General features: G+C 42.1%; 1 protein-coding gene across 2 annotated transcripts in view; it reads right to left on the reverse strand.

Moving 5' to 3' along the window:
• Positions 1–261: 261 nt before the first annotated feature.
• LOC132175518 (probable E3 ubiquitin-protein ligase ARI7) overlaps positions 262–17017 on the reverse strand; it is a 48390-nt gene continuing 31634 nt past the window's right edge. For both annotated transcript variants that reach the window (XM_059587499.1, XM_059587492.1), the window contains exons 11-15: positions 10486–10533; positions 9629–9700; positions 7290–7389; positions 7087–7216; positions 262–868 (exon numbers count right to left, since the gene is read on the reverse strand). In XM_059587499.1, coding sequence (XP_059443482.1) covers positions 604–868; positions 7087–7216; positions 7290–7389; positions 9629–9700; positions 10486–10533 — 615 coding nt within the window. In that variant the 3' untranslated portion in view covers positions 262–603. The remainder of the gene's footprint in view (positions 869–7086; positions 7217–7289; positions 7390–9628; positions 9701–10485; positions 10534–17017) is intronic.

Genomic DNA, 17017 nt, shown 5'->3' on the forward strand with positions numbered 1-17017 from the left:
ATTCTCATAGTTTTGCGTTATCAATGAATAGTAGTATAAACGAAATGTAGAACATAATGCTATGCTTCGCATTTTAAACATCCAAATCTCGAGCAAATACAGCGCAAAAATTGTATTGATTTCTAACAGATTTTCACGGCTACCATAAACCGCATCGAACAACTATATGAAGAAGCTAGTTTTTGCCCTGAATTATTTAGAAACCGATTGCGTCAATTAAAAACGAAAATATGAAACAACATAATGGAAAAACAAGTCCCAGAGCATAAGAAATCATTTGCATTCAATTTTAAGCAATGTGTAATACATTAAAATCAGCAACAAAAGCAAGTTGCAGAAATTATAGATGGAAACTATATACAGAATTATATAAGTTAGCGTTTACTGCAAACGAAAACACAAAAGAGGCTTGTCTTTCATCTGGTTTTTCTTCACTTTCTCATTTTTCTTTTTTTCCTCGTACCTTCAATAGCCTCAGCAAAAGGAACCACCAAAAAACCTTCTGGTTTCCACACCAGCTATCCCCTCAAATCTAGCTTTTGTTGTCAGCTTGTTTGAAGGGTCTGCTGTCCATATTTGTCTTGCCATAAGTGACTATAATTTTCACCGGCGCTGCTGGTTGCACATCTCGCATCTGGTGGCAGACTTGACATTGGCATAGGTACATTGCTCACAAGACCAATAAATGCTACCGTCAGCACTTTTACTTGAACCACCAGTTCGAGTAGGTGCTTTTCCCCTTCCACCTCGCCCCTTGCTGCTCCCTCCATTTTTCATGCTTGTCTTGCTGCAAGCCGCATTGGTGTCCACATCTGACAAACCATTCTCTAACGCCCTAACCAGATTCTCAAAGTAATTCCTAGTCACACTGTTGCAATTACATAAAGATATGAAATTGGATCAGAGAAGGCTATACATTAACTAGCAAATTGATTGCGTATCCAAGTATAGCCAATGGTAAAAATGGGATAGGGACCAAAAACATGCATGGCAGACACTCCAACAAACAATATATAATATCGCAAATTACAAGAACTTTTCAATTAGAAAGCAACTAATAAAGAAAATTCAAGTGATGGGAAAATCAAAGATTATCCCAAAAAAAAGCTAATAAAAAGTTCTGATTCCATCAGCAGGGGATATCAGGCAGCAACATCCAAAGGACCATTCATTAAAGCAATGGAACTGCATGCCATTTCTACAGTGATATACCCTATTTCGGGGGCCCAACTTCTTTCCTCCCTCCTCCCATCTCTCTTTGTATGAATAACAAACACCAAAAGCAGAATCAGACAGAACACCAGAGTATATACTATCGTCTTGCAAAACCACTCGCTAGGACAGTGCATCCTGAGCAGGTTTGATTGCCCACTACCATTCAAGCTTATATAGAGTAGGGAGTTTGCCTACTTCTATGCATCAAGCAAGCTTTTTATGTGAGAATTTATCACAAAGTTTCACTTATACAAACTCAAAGCAAGCTTTTTCCCGTGGAGGAGTATATGGAAAGTAAAAGTTCCATTGAGAGTTAATTTCTTTGTGTGGACGGCGACTCTTAGAAAGATTTTGACCTTGGATAATTTGCGTAAAAGAGGTATCATTGTGGTGGGCTGGTGTTGTATGTGCAAGCACAGTGGCGAGTCTGTAAACCATCTTCTCATTCACTGTGAAGTGACCCAAGCTTTATGGAGTCTGGTTTTCTCTCTTTTTGCTATTACTTGGGTTATGCCTAGAGGAGTCATAGATTTGGTGGTAGCTTGTTGGCGGGGACAGTAAAGCAATATTTTCGCTAAGGAGGCATGGCGAATTGCACTATGTGTCATGTGGATTATTTGGCGAGAGAGGAATGGAAGATGTTTTGAAGATCAAGAAAGGCCAATAGAAGAGCTCAAAAAGTTGTATATTCAAACTCTATTCCATTAGGCCGACGCTTTTAGTGTGCCTCAATTTTCTAATGTGTCTCAATTTTTATCTTTATGTTCTTCTTTCTGCCTTTAGTGAGGCCTTTCTTTGTATACTTTCTGTGTACTAGGGTTGCGCCCCTCTGCACTTTTCAATGAATCACTTATTTATCCAAAAAAAAGAAAAAAAGAAAAAACAATTCTACCACCATTTGGAATGGTATTGTTGAGACGCTGGGAAGGAAATTGGCAGGTTGGAAGAGATTGTATCTATCAAAGGGTGGGAGGATCACACTGATTAAAAGCACTTTGTCCAACCTTCCTACTTATTTTTTTGTCTCTATTCCCTATTCCTGTGAGTGGCGAACAAATTGGAGAAGCTACAAAGAGATTTCCTATGGGGTGGTCTCAATGAGGAGCCTATGTTCCACTTAGTGAAATGGTCTCAAATTTGCTCTCCCATGCAAGGCGGTGGTTTGGGAATTCGGAACTTGCGCTATTTCAATCTCGCTTTATTGGGTAAATGGTTATGGAGATACGTTACAGAAAGGAAAGCGTATTGGAGGTTGATTGTTGAGTTCAAGTATGGGTGCACGAATGGAGGTTGGTGTACCAAGGTGGTGGAGCGCCCTTATGGAGTTGGCGTGTGGAAACATATTCGGAGAGGGTGGGGAGTTTTCTCGAGATTTATTACATTTGGAGCAAGAGATGGTTCCCATATTAGGTTTTGGCATGATACTTGGTGCGGGGATCAGTCATTGAAGGAAGCTTTTCCTGAATTATTTTGAATTGCGAGTAATAAGGAGGCATGGGTTAGGGATCATATGCAGCTGTCCAATGGTGTTATACAGTGGAATGATCCTTTCTTACGAGCGGTCCAGGATTGGGAGGTAGAGGTGGTGATGGCGTTCTTTGGAAAGTTATATGCCTTCCGTAGCCGAATGGGGGATGGATTGCATGTGGTGGACTCCTTCCAAACAAAATATTTTTGAGTTGAGATCTTTTTTTCACATGCTTTCTTCTCCGGGGACAGACGTGGTAGCTTCCTCTTTCCCATGGAGGAGTATATGTTAAGTAAAAGTTTCATTAAGAGTCAGTTTCTGTGTGGAAGGCGACTCTTGGGAAGACTCTGACTTTGTATAATTTGCGTAAGAGATGTATCATTGTGGTGGAATGGTGTTGTATGTGTAAGCAAAGTGGCGAGTCTGTCAACCATCTTCTCTTTCACTGTGAAGTAGCACGAGCTTTATGGAGTGTGTTATTTACTCTTTTTGATGTCACATGGGTCATGTCTGGAGGGGTGGCAGATTTGTTAGCTTGTTGGCGCGGTCAAAGAGGTAATAGTTTAGCAAAGGAGGTGTGGCATATCGCCCCACTGTCTAATGTGGACTATTTGGAGAGAGCGGAATGCAAGATGTTTAGAAGACTAGAAAGGTCGCTTGAAGAGCTCAAAAAGATGTTTATCCAGACTCTGTTTCATTGGGCCAACACTTTCCAAGTGTCTCAGTTTTCCACTATGCCTCAATTTGTCCTTTCGTTCCTCTTTTTTCCTTTAGTGAGGCATTTCTTTGTATACATCTTGTATACCATGGTTGTGCCCCTCTGCGCTTTTCAATGAATTACTTATTTCTTAAAAAAAAAAAAAAAAAAAAAGGGCAAGTAAGCACCATCTACCACACTACAACACTTTGTGGACTGCTAAAGGTCCACTAACAAGCATACAGATTGACTACACGTTTAGAGCATTCCCAGAAGTTTTCTCGTCATTTTTCCTGCATTTAAGGATCCAAACTACTTTTTGCTTTCCTATGTCAAAATACACCCCAATAGCTTCCCTTAATCATTCCCTATATCATTAAAATATTTGATTTTTTAATTATATTATATATATGAGAGGAGAGATGAGAGAGAATTGTGAGACATGAGAGGAGAGAGGAGAGAAGAGAGAGAATCAATTTTTTTTATTTTAATAATCATAAGGATTGCAATAGTAGAATTCAAAACATTGTGTTCCACTGTAGCAATCATAACGTTTATGGTTCATTTAGGAAGTCTGCTGTGAGATATTTTTTGCGATTTTTTGCACATATTTCCTAAACTTAGGGAACAGACTCTCTGCTCGGAATGCTCTTTGTAGGGGTGGCAAAATGGGTTGGTGGGCAAACCCGAATATGACCCGGGCGACCTGCCACCCGATTAGCCGGGCACGACCCGTTTAGATAAATGAGTTGAACTCTAAAACACGGACACGACATGAAAAATAATTGGGTAACTGGGACACGACCCGCTTGACCCGTTTAAAATAATGGGTCGTGCCAAGTTGACACGAGCCGACATGTACCATTTACTTAAAAGGTGTAGTGACGTGACGCGACCTGACCCGACACATTTGAAGGAAAAATAGGAAAAATAATGTAATAATAATACCATTGGGAGTCGATAGAATTCACAAATTACAATATGCTAAAAATATAATAGGTTTAATTGCCAACAAATTGGCATTCAAGAAAAGCATTCACAAAGATCAGCAATTTTCAACTCCGTAGCAAATACCAAATTTCAAAGTATAAAGTTTACATGGTAAATATTTTAGGCTTTAGTTTAGGAATTTTTTTTTTTTTTTATTATTATTATTTTTAAATGGGTTAGGCGGGTCGCCCACAGGTGAATCCGGTTGACTTACCAGAAACGAAAATAAGCAGGTCATAAACGGATTGACCCGATTATGACTAGATCAAACCCAAACCCTGTAACTTCGTGTCGTGTTCAGGTCAAGTTCGCGGGTCGTGTCAAAATTGCCAGCTCTAACGTTTAGGCATAACCCAGGTCAAACCAAAAAAAGTGAAAAAGGCAATCCAAATGGCACCAGCCACATCACAATGAATAAGAAGGTGGTCCTTAGACTTTCCATTCCTCTTACACATACAACATCTGTCCATCACAAGGACGTTCCACTTCCTAAGGTTATCCAAGGTGGTCTTACCTAGAGCGCTGACCACACGAATAAGGCCGCCCTCAAAGGAGCCTAAGTCAACTACACACTCTTCCAAGGGAAGCTGCAACCTTCAGTACAAGCCAAATAGCGATAGAAGGATTTGACCTTAAACAACCCTCTTTTGGAGGAGACCCACCATAGCTTATCTCCACTTCCGCTTCTCACTCTAGCAGAGTGCAACACCACGAGAAATAAAGCAAAGACATCCAACTTCCAATCATACGCCACTCTAACAAAGCTCACATTCCACTATTTGGAACCACCCAAAAACTCCCAAGTGAGCTGCAACGTAGGCATCATTTGCACGAACAATACCAAATAAGCCTGAAAAAGCTTCCTTTAGAGCCGCATCCCCACACCACTGATCATGCCAAAATCTAATTATGGATTCATCTCCTACGTTAAATTTGGTATGACACAAAAATTTCTCCCATCCTTCGCAGAGCTTGGCAGGGGCTCTCGGACAGAAGAAAGACCCACCACCAAGGCCGAACCTTGAGAACGACGACTTGTAACCACACCCACTGCAGAAGTGGGCTTAAAACCATAGCCCAAACTCAGCTTAGGTTTGGGTTTACAAAGAAGCCTGGTCTTGGGCTTAAGCCAAGAACACCGAGTGGGCCTACAGAGAGGGCTTACAAGAGACCCCAACATGCGAGAAACCCAAATCTCAAAGCCCAGCTAAAAACTGCTGAATAGCTTGCTCCACTTCGGCATTCACCCTTCTTGCCCAAAAAGGATCAGAGAAAGCTTCTTCCCTCTTCCCACATTTTTTCCAGCTCCTTCAGCTACAACATCAAAACAGAACAGCTACATACCTAGATCAGAGGCTCCTCATCAGTCCCTAAAACACCAACAACAGACTCCACCATCCCTCAAGAATAGGAACCCTCTGAGATTCGAAAAAATTATCCCACAAATCTCCATCAAAAGCCTGCTCAATACCCAGCGGGCCAAGAGACAACTTTTGAACCTTCCACCTCTAGTGAACTCCCCTCCGCTCGCAGCGTCACCACGAACAATGGAAAATTCGAACCACTATTCTTCCCTATCACTCGACAAAAGTGGAAGAAGATGAGGGAGTAGTCGTGGTTTCTAGGAAAGTCACCACCTTACTCAACTCCCCAGCAAACCTACCCCAACCTCTCCCTTCTCGTCCCTCCGGCAGTAATATAAGCCATTGTCGGCCCCCTCAGCATACACCACCAACTCCAGGAAATAGCTGGCCATGTTCCCACCATGGCGGACGATCAAGACTTGTTGGCCCTCAACAGAAGGATTTGACGAAATCCTTCATCCCAGTGTTATGCAACGCAACCTCCACCATCGCAGCCAACCAAACTGAACATTGAAGACCCAGAGACACCACACCAGCAAAACCCTTCCTTCTCTCTTCTAGCCGCACCACCACCTCATCCTCCTTCACCGAGAATAGAAAGGAATTCACCTCGATGAAAAAGCACCACTTCATACACCACAACCTTCGAGGAGAATCGCACCTGATGCACCTCCATGCGTCGCTCACATCGTCGCCGGAAGAGGGGAACTCAGCCGAAATTAAATGATCCTGCCTTGCTTAATGTGGTGTACCTGGAGAGAAAGAAATGATCTATGTTTTGAAGATTGTGAGATCGCGGTGGTGAAGTTATAGGCCTTCTTCAAAACCCTTTACCAACGGACAGCTGCTGCTTATGATTGTCTTCATATTTTTAGTTTTCTTAATTGTCTTGATTTTTTTTTTTCTTTTTTTGGCTAAGTGTTTCTTTTGTATACATTCTGCGTACTTGGGTTTAATCTTTTCGCTTTTAAATAAATTTTGATTACTTATGAACATAAAAATATAAGGGGAAACTTGCATACAAACTTTTTCCCCCTCTTCTGATAGCAGAAACTTATAGAGGAACTTTCTAACACTACTTAGGATAGAAATAACTTTTTTTTTGATAAGTGCTTAGGATAGAAATAACTAAAACACATTGACAAGTCAAATATATATATGACAAAACTCTGCTGCGCTAAACAAAATTTAAATTCTAGATATGATCACAGATGCTCCTAAGAAATATAAAAAAATTCATATGGCTCCATTTGTTTCAATAAAAGCAATTCATCTTTTATTACCTTGCAGAAAAATAATCAATGTACAATTGAAAAACCAACTTTTAGCAATATTGTGTACACAATAAATACCTAGTCAGTCCAGCTAGCTTTGTACGGAAGTCATTGAAATCATTTGGCGGTTTGCTCTCAGTATTGAGGAACTGTTGTAGTTCCTTCTCTGCACATTGGTGAAGCCTTTCCAAACCAGACTCCGCCTCACCTGATGACAAGATTGTCACACATATACCTTGCAAGTACTCAGAAAACTGTTTCTTAGTAATACGAATATATACCTTGCAAGTACTCGAAAAACTGTTTTTTAGCATGCTCATTCTCATGTAGGTAAAACCCATATGCATAAGTCCATTTCAGCACTCGCCTGCATTCAACTATCTGCAAGCATGCAATATTTCTAGATACATATCCACAAATGTTTTGCCAGTATTTCAAGCCAAATAAAACCACCATAACATTGCAATTACTACACTGCTAGAACTGTCACAGAATCATCAGAAACGGGTTCGATCAAATACTTGAAAAGTAAACAGTAAGTGCATCTTTGAAAACATGAAGTCAGGAAATAGTTTTGTCAACTTTTTGAGGTTTATTTATTTGCAATTTACCAAGGGAAAGCAAGCAATCAACAAACTGAAAGACAGCTTAGCACAATTTTCTTTTCGTAATCACCTGGGGCTTTTAACTGGATGAAAATACTCATGAACATGGTACTTGCTTACAATACAAGCTTGAGTAACATCAGACTTGTTGCTCAACAAAACCAATCCCCTTTAGCCATGTCTAGTTCGCAGGGAAAAGGCCAAAACGCATTTACGTAACCATATTCAGAAGTAGATAGCAACAAGCGCAGGTTGCAGTCTGCCGCTCGGTGGACAGACTACGTTATTATTATTTTCGGTATTTTACATAGGGATAAATGACCCACCAGATGAGTACTGCTTATCGTTCCCCGCATATAGACAAAAATAAAACTCTGAAAGATGGAGGTATTAGTAATACGCCCAAGGTACAATGTATCTGAAAGAAAGAGGGAGATAATACTAAGTTATGAGATATGTTTCTCCCAGGGCATGCCAATCAAATCCTACTTTGGTTCGATATATCTTATTAAAAACATAAAACCTGGTACTGGGATGCCTCCATTGCGGATATCCGGGAGTGTGTAAATGGGATGGTGCACTGGAACGTTACTTTTACCCGTAGTATCCATGATTGGGAGGAGATGGCCTTAGCCTCTTTCTTCTCGCTCTTGTATTCGTCTCCGATCCGGGGGGAAGGGGTTGACCGAATGTGGTGGATTCCTTCAAGTAAAGGGAAGTTCGAGGTCCGTACTTTCTACAGGAGGCTTGCCCTTAAGGAGCCTAACCAGTTCCCATGGAGAAGGATTTGGCGTACTAAGGCTCCTTTGCGAGTGGCGTTTTTTGCTTGGTCGGCCGCTCTTGGGAAATCTCTCACACTGGATAATGTTCGGAAGAGAGGTATTGTTGTGATTAATCGTTGCTGTATGTGTAAGGCGGATGGGGAGTCTGTGGATCATCTCTTCCTTCATTGTGGGGTTGCGCGCAAGTTGTGGGAGGTCATCTTCTCTCGCTTTAACTTGAGTTGGGTTATGCCTAGAAGCGTCATGGAGATGTTTGCCAGTTGGTGGGTGGGAGGTAGAACTAGTAGTGCTGTGGTTTGGAAGATGGCTCCCTTGTGTCTCCTATGGTGTCTTTGGAAGGAAAGGAATGCGAGATGTTTCGAGGATTTGTCGAGGAACCTAGAGGATCTTATTCACTTCTTTTTGTACACTTTATTCACATGGACAGCAGGATGGCTTGCTCCTTTAGTGATTGATTTTTCTGATTTTCTCTTTATGTTCTCTTCTTCTTTCTCCCCTACTTAGTCGCTCTCTTGTATACATCCTGTGTACTAGGGTTGCGCCCCTCTGCGCTCTTAATGCATTATTACTTATCAAAAAATAAAAAACATAAAACCTGGTACTGACATACTAAACACACCCACTTCTACATAGAAGAAAGGAAAAAGATTCAAAGAAAAAAGTTGAAACTAAATTTAGCCCCCTCAAAGCTACACCCCATTAGCAATAACCCCCCCCACAAACTTTAAAAAGTGAATCAACCCCCTTAAACTACCAAGCCCTTTTACTTTGCCCCCTCAATTAGGATTTTTTGTCAACTCCGACAGAAAAATGCGTCATGTGCAAGACGCATGACTAAAATTGTCCATTATACCCTCTATCACACATGTGAAAATATAATTATCCCCTTAGATTAAAAAACAAAAAAAAAAAAGCCTCCTCTGGTCATGGAGACCCACGGTCACTGGCCGTCTTTTTTGAATGATATAGTGGAAAATTTGAGTTACGTACAAGTCACATGACTCATTTTCTGTCCAAGTTAATAAAAAATGCTACCAGAAGGAACACATTGAAAGTACTTAATAAGTTAATGGACTCAATTGTCACTCTTAAAAGTTTGAAGGGGTGATTGCAAATGGAGTGTAAGTTCAAGAGAGTTAAGTGTAGTTTCCCAAAGAAAAAACGTGTACCTAATATATGCCAAAAAAATAAAAAACAATTTTGCAAATATCTAATGATGAGCACAAAAATCACCTGCATCCAAGCCTCTATAATGAACTTGAGCTGAGACTCGGGCGTGCACTGTAGGTCACTAAGCTTCTCGATCTGCCAAAAACCAAGAAATTCAACCAAGTCATTATACAACCTCCAGTAGCAGTTAAAGTCGCAAGGCCACTAAAAGGTCATTACAAGAAATGGCATAAAGGAAACAGAGAACTGCACGTAGGTTTTTTTTTTCCCCCTGTAAGCAGATTGTAATACACTGTTCTACAATTCAGTAATTCTATAAACAGAAGATCTTCTAAGCAATTAAACAACAACACTTCAAAGAACCTGCTGTAAAATGATATCTTCATATCATCAAAATGAAATAAAATTGGTTCAGAATGCAACAAGAAAAATTGATGGTTAAACTAATCAGCTAGGCTATTCATTTTTCAAGGGAGTTCTCAATGAAACCTGTTCAATATTCAGCACTACAACCCTAAAGAAAATTCACTTACACATTTCCCATCACATAATTCTCTAGTGCATTCTCCTCCTCAAGGAATACCAGAGTTAAGTCAAATGCATGTTTTGTAAAAACAATACCAAAGGAAATGCTCGATCATAATTTCTTCACGTTTTTTTTTTATTAAGTGAAATATAAACACAAAGAAATCGCATAATTTTTTTTTCCCCATTTTGAGGGACTGCCATGAAGTAATCAAGTTTTTGATGTTGGAAAACATAATGATAAAAAATTATAAAAAGCTTTTAAAAAAGTTACTTAAATAAAATTAGCATATGCAAACACATCAACATCCACTTAACCACCCTCCCAACCCCGCACACAAACAACAGAATGTATATGTGTGTGTAAGAGAGAGAGAGAGAGAGAGACCACTTACATGCACAGTTTGCATCTGATGTAAATCTGCCAAAGCTTTCTGCCTCGACTGCCAAAACAACACATAAAATTGCAAATTATACTTAATACCGAATTTAAATCTAATGATATTAATAAAATGTTAGGTTACATGCAACATTTTGAATATAAGGTTAACAAAAAGCTGAGATTAAAAAAACCAAACAATCTCGTAAGACGGAGGGGACCTATTCCGGTTCAGGAAGGGAGAGATGGCATAGGGTGGGGAAGGTTTGCGGCGAAGCTTCACTTAGGTTGTAAATTTCCTCCACTAGATCCTTGTTGGTTGTGGGCAAGAACAGTCGATGTCGTGTTCTTCGCCCGGGGGGGGGGGGGACATCAAGAAGAGGTTGCTTCAAAATGTTTACCCCGATGGGACAAACACACTGACTAGGCAATTGGTAGCAACTGGGTTTGGAGGAGTCCCACGTTTTTACCTGCTGAAAGTTGTCCAGGATGGAACAGAGGTAGTTCTAGTTGAAGTCTCGAATTGTGCACCCTCAAAGAGACGTTGAAGCGCATTTTTAAGGATGTGGTTAGATTTTTTTTTTATATAAATAATGTATATTCAAACTACACACCGAGGGGCGCAACCCGTGTACACAGGAAGTATACAAAAGACCCCTAATATGAAGAGAAAGAACATAAATCTAGAAACTCAGAAAAAATAGAAATAGGCAAAATATGCCATGCCACTCTCCAAGAATACAGAGTTTGTAGCACCAACTTCTTCAACTCAAGCAAGCCATTCTCATGGTCATCAAAACTTCGTGCATTTTGCTCTCGCCAAAGACACCACATCACACACAATGGAACCATCCTCCATATGTGCAATGCAAGATGGTGGTTACCCAATTGTCCCCTCCAACTTCCTAAACAATCACTCACCCTGCGAAGTATAACCCAATCAACACCAAAGAGCTGAAGGATCACACTCCATATCTCAATTGCAACCTCACAATGCAACAATAAATGGTCGATTGACTCTCCACATTGCTTACACATGCAACACCACTCTATGACCATAATATTCCTCCTACGTAAATTGTCCAAGGTTAAGATTTTTCCTAGTGCCGCCGTCCACACAAGAAAAGCCTCTCAGGAGCCTTAGTCTTCCAAATACTCTTCCTAGTAGTAAGACTCCACTTCAAATGTCTTCCTTTTCGATGGAACCCAACAAATTGTATCCTCACCTCCGTACCTAACTTTTTGGGAATACAACTAAAAGAATCATGAGACCACATCCACTTCCCAATCATGCACAGGGCACATAAACAAAACATTCCAATGAATGATACCATTTTGAAGTTGCATATTCTCGTCTACCCACACATCCTTATCACAGCTAATAGTGAACAACCCTGGAAAAAGGATCTTCAATGGTAGGTCCCCTCTCGCTCACAATAGCTATATCACGCTGCTAAGCTGAAGCTCATTACTACAGTAGGTCTGACCAAGCCTGATATGGCCCATGCAAGTCATGACCTTAAGGGTAAGGCCTCAATGGGCTTAGAGGGATTTATGGAGCTGAGACCAAAATTGCTAAAGTGGAGATATTACTTTGGCCCAAATGCTTTGGGCCCGCCTGCAGTGTCCAAGAGCAAAGAGTATAAATCCAAAACTAATTTAATGGGCTTAGGCGTGAAGGGCTCGAATTTCGCACAACCTAGTAGTCATTCGGCGGGTCGCCGAGGAGAGGCTGGTCTGGAGTCTTGCAAATGGCTGCAATCATGTGGGAACGGTAGTTTGGCAAGGTGCAGTGATCCTTCTGGTAAGATCAATGCTGGTGGTCCTCCCCACTGTGACCTAGTCCTTGTCGAGTTGTTTGCCTCTGTGGGGAAGTCAGACTTCGTCGATGGTCCTTCTCAATACTTGCCGACGAGGAGGTGGCTATGTTTGGTTTTGGAGTCATGGGTATGGCTTTGGAGCCTCTATTGCTACCTATTCTTCTTGTCAGTGGTCCTGCCCAAAACTTGCAAGCAGCTTTGTCCCTTTCCTACATGCCAGATCTAGCCAAGAACGAGTTGGCAGCGTTTGGGTATGGAGTTGTGGGTACGACCCCTTCCCATGTGGCTAAGCATTCAGTGATACCCACACAGACCCATCCATTGTTGTTGCCCTACTCTTCTGTTGTGGTCAGGAAATCAGGTCATATTAGGTCGTTGTATTCAAATTGGGTTCATCGTGTTGTGAGGGTTTCGTGTGTAGGCTTTAAAGAGCAGTTTATGGTAATTTTGACAGTTATTGAAACTGGTCATCCTCAAGTGGTGTCAGGTTCCATTTCTAAACTAGGTAACAAAGGCAATAGGGAGTTAAAAAGGTTGGAATGCTCTATAAATTATGATTCTAAATTTGAGACTTCTAGCCATGCTAGTGGAAAGGAGAGGGGTTCTTCAGTTTTTAATTAAGTCTAAAATCTTATCATGAAATGTGAAAATTTTATCGTGGAATGTGAGAGGGTTGAATGAGGGGAATAAATGCCTAAAGGTGAGAAACTAAGCTGGAGGTAATGTCATATGTTTTCAAGAAACTATGCTGGAGGTAATGTCTCATAGTGTAGTGCGTAGTTTGTGGGGTTGCGATCATGTGGATTGGTGTTGTTTGGATTTCAAATGGGCTTCAAGTGGCATTTTGATTATGCGAGATAAGAGGGTGGTGGAAAAGATCGACGAGTGTGTGGGAGAGTTTACCCTAGCTGTTACCTTCAAAAATGTTGAAGATCATTTCACTTGGGCCTTTGCGTGTGTCTATGGCTTTGATTCTGATAAGGATAAAAGACTTCTTTGGGATGAGTTGGTTGGCTTGCTCAATTGGTGGAACTTGCCTTGGTGTATTGGAAGTAATTTTAATGTCACTCGGTTCCCCATTGAGAAATCGAGAGTAGCACGCTCATACCAAACTCTGATGGAATTCTCTTCATTTTTTATCAGGGCTTGATGGACCTCCCTCTTGTTGGTGGTACTTATACTATGTTGAATAATCGGGAGTCTCCCTCTTGGTCCAGGATTGACAAATTTCTTGTTTCTTCGGCTTGGGAAGCTCAGTTTCCGAGTTTGTCCGACAAAGGGCTTCCTACGCTATGCTCAGATCATTTCCCGATTTTCCTTGACAATGGTGATTTTCATAGGGGAAGTAGGTACTTCAAATTTGAAAACACGTGGCTGAAGTCTAAGGGTTTTGTGGATAGGTCAAAACAATGGCGGGACTCTTATCACTTCCAAGGCTCTCTAAGCTTTATTGTAGCCAGCGACCTCAAGGCTTTAAAAGTTGATTTAAGGAAATGGAATGAGGAGGTGTTTGGAGATGTAGGGAGAAAGAAAAAGATCCTTTGGGAAGAGGTATGTGTTGTAGATATCATTGAAGAAGTAAGGGCATTAGGCGACAAGGAGAGAATGAAGGCAGAAATTTTAAGCGAGTTAGAGAGATCCACTCTCATGGAGGAGGTGAGTTGAAGGCAAAAAGTTAGGTCTTTGTGGCTAAGGGAAGGTGACAAGTGCACGAAGCCTTTTCACACAGTGGCCAACTCCAATGGGAGGAAGAACTCCATTGACTCCTTGTTGATTGATGCCACACTTTCTACTAACCGGGTGGAGATCAACAAGCACATTGTCCAATGAGGCTGAGGCTATTTGGTTTGAGAGAGAATTTGAAGAAAGGGAGGTGTTGGAGGTAGTGAAAGCAATGAATGGTGAAAAGGTACCGAGTTCTGACGGTTTCTCTATTGCGTTCTTCCAAGCTTGATGAGATATATTAAAAGAAGACATTATGAAGGTATTTTGTGACTTCCATGCTAGAGGTAAGTTCGAAAGGAGCCTTAATGCTACATTAATCGCCCTCATTCCAAAGATTCTAAGGGCTATTGATCCCAAAGACTTCGCTCGATTAGCATCGTGAGTAGCATTTACAAAATTATTCCTACAATTTTAGCTAACAGACTAAAGATGGTGTTGGAGAAGATTACATCTAAGTCACAAAATGCTTTCATCCGAGGCAAGCAAATCCTAGATCATACTCTTATCGCAAATAAGTACCTTGATAGTAGAATAAGATATGGGGAAACCTAATAGCCTAACCGTCATATTTGATAATTGATAATTACGTTTAAAGATTTTGATAAAAGCCTTTTACTGCTTACACAACAGGTAGCTTTATAGTTGTAGTCCTTTTCTCTTGTTTGAGTTTGCCACCTTGTTAAAACAATGCCATTGAGACTTTCACAGGGTCGGAATTCATCTTTTGCACTAGATTTAGCAACTAGACTCTCTCTCTCTAGATATTCTCAGACATCTCTCTCTTCTCTAGGGCTGGGCATGGGTCGGGTATCAGGTTTTTTCCCACCCGACCCGCACCTTGAGGGTTTGGGATTTTCCAACCCGCCACCCGAGCCCAATGACCAAGATCCGCGCGGGTCGGGTATTTGCGGTGCCGGTTAAATAGGTGCGTGTTTTGCATATTTGCGGGTCGGGTCGGGTTTATTTACTTTGACCAAAGAGAAAGAAAAGAAAAAAATATAAACAATTCTAATGAAGCAAACAATAAAGTCGGAAACATTGACAAACTACTGTTACCAGAAGAAACAAATGTCACCAGGAAACAACTTCAACCCATGATCCACTCCCACAAGCAAGCCATAATCTAACGAAATCCAAAAACACCCATTAACGAGAAAAGCGAAACCCACAACCGCAACTGACCCAAAACACATTCTTCCGCAAAACCCACATATCCATGATTTACCAAAACACTAAGCAAAACCCACAATTTATTTCGCAAAACAAATCAACACTAACAAAAAAATTTGACCCAAAAGCTCGTACCTTCCAGCCATTTGGGAAATCATTTGAGAATATTTCTTTCTTTCCTTTCATTTCATCTTTCCCAAGAACAAAATAGAAAAGAGAGAGAGAGAGTACCCTTCTGAGATCGAGAGGTCAGAGGCGAGAGTGAGAGATCGAGAGGCAAGACTCAAGAGTGAGATGGGTCCGCTGGGAAATCGAGAGGTGCGGTCGTGTGGTGCGGGGAGTGAGATGGGTCTGAATCGTCCGATGGGAGATCGAGAGCCGAGAGGTGCGGTTGACGGTTGTGCGGTGCGGGGAGTGAGATGGGTCCGATGGGAGATGAGATCGAGAGGACGAGAGGTGCAGTCGTGAACTCGTGCGGTGCGGCTGAGTCGGGCTGACGGCTGTGTTGAGGACTTGACTCTTGAGTGCTGGGTGAAAGGGAGAAAGCCGAATGGGTCTCTAAGTCTCTTATGTCTAGGGTTTTTTTTTGTGTTTTAGCCTTTAGGAGCGGGTCAGGTCGGGTACCCGCATAGGTAATATTAGTAAACCCGAAACCTGCCCCGCCCTGTACGGGTTGAATATTCTCAACTCGAACCCGCGAAAATAAACACTAAACCCGCAAGGGCCGCGGCGGGTCTACGGGTAGGGCGGGTTTTTGCCCAGCCCTACTCTTCTCTCTAGCGGAGGCGTGTTTCCACTAGAGCCTTGGTTTTGATTTGTGGGATGCGCTTGGTTTAGATTAGATGGAGAGACGATTTGCTGTGGCGGCCAAATCGTTCTCCTTTTCGGCGATTGCAGGCAAGACATAGTTGCGTTTGAAGGAAAGGAGAAAAGGGTTCATTGGTTCCTTATATTTGAATCTTCAATGCTCTGATTGGCTGGCGGACACGGTGGAGGCAGCGTCGCTGTCTCCAGGGAAGGAGCAGTTCGCCAAATCCTTTAGGGAGAATGGGAAGGCCTTGATGGTCCATAAGGGTTGCAACAAGGTCGGCTGTTTTTTAGTGGCCGCTGTCTTTGCTGAGGGTGGTCAGAGAGGGGGTATTTGGTTCCCTAAGGGTCTTGAAGGTTGGGGCAGGCAACGCATCGTGGGAGTTGCGAAAAATTTTGGGGTTTCTCGCAGCAGAGGAGAGGCCGCTAGTCTCTGGTATCAACTCCGGCGAGGGTATTTCCTCAATAGATTGTTCCTATGCAGCTATGCTCTCCTCGGCGAATGGTGGTCTGAAGTTGCAGCAGGAGTACCATCTCGACTTATGCCCTATGGCGTCTTGGCACGAGCTAGCGAAAGGCGGTGAGGTGGCGAGATCACCGGTGAATTACTTCGAGTTTGAGCTTGGTGCGCCGCTAAAGAAGGATGACACTGGGCAAGGCAGCGGTGGCCGATCTGGTCCACATGGCGGTGGTGATCATTTTGGTCTCAGAGGCGGCGGCTTTTCATGGTTGAAGGCGCTAAGGGTTTCTTGGGCGTGGAAGAAAATGCTGGAGAAGATTAGGTTGGATGTGCATCGGGCTTTTTCCAGATTGGGTTTGAGGCCCAAAGTTCCTGGTTTTAGGATGCAAGCTGGACGCCAGATAACATTTTTGGGTGTTGGACTTATTTCGGGTCAGCAATTTCCCCTGTAGCTTGCTGGATTGGTTTCGGGTACTGAGATGGGTTATGGCTCTAGGTATGCCCTGTCAAAGCTGATGGGTTCTACATCACCGATGAATGGTTATGCATCACGAGTGACATCTGAA

This window comes from Corylus avellana, chromosome ca1 (genome assembly GCF_901000735.1).
Source record: "Corylus avellana chromosome ca1, CavTom2PMs-1.0".
NCBI lineage: Eukaryota > Viridiplantae > Streptophyta > Magnoliopsida > Fagales > Betulaceae > Corylus > Corylus avellana.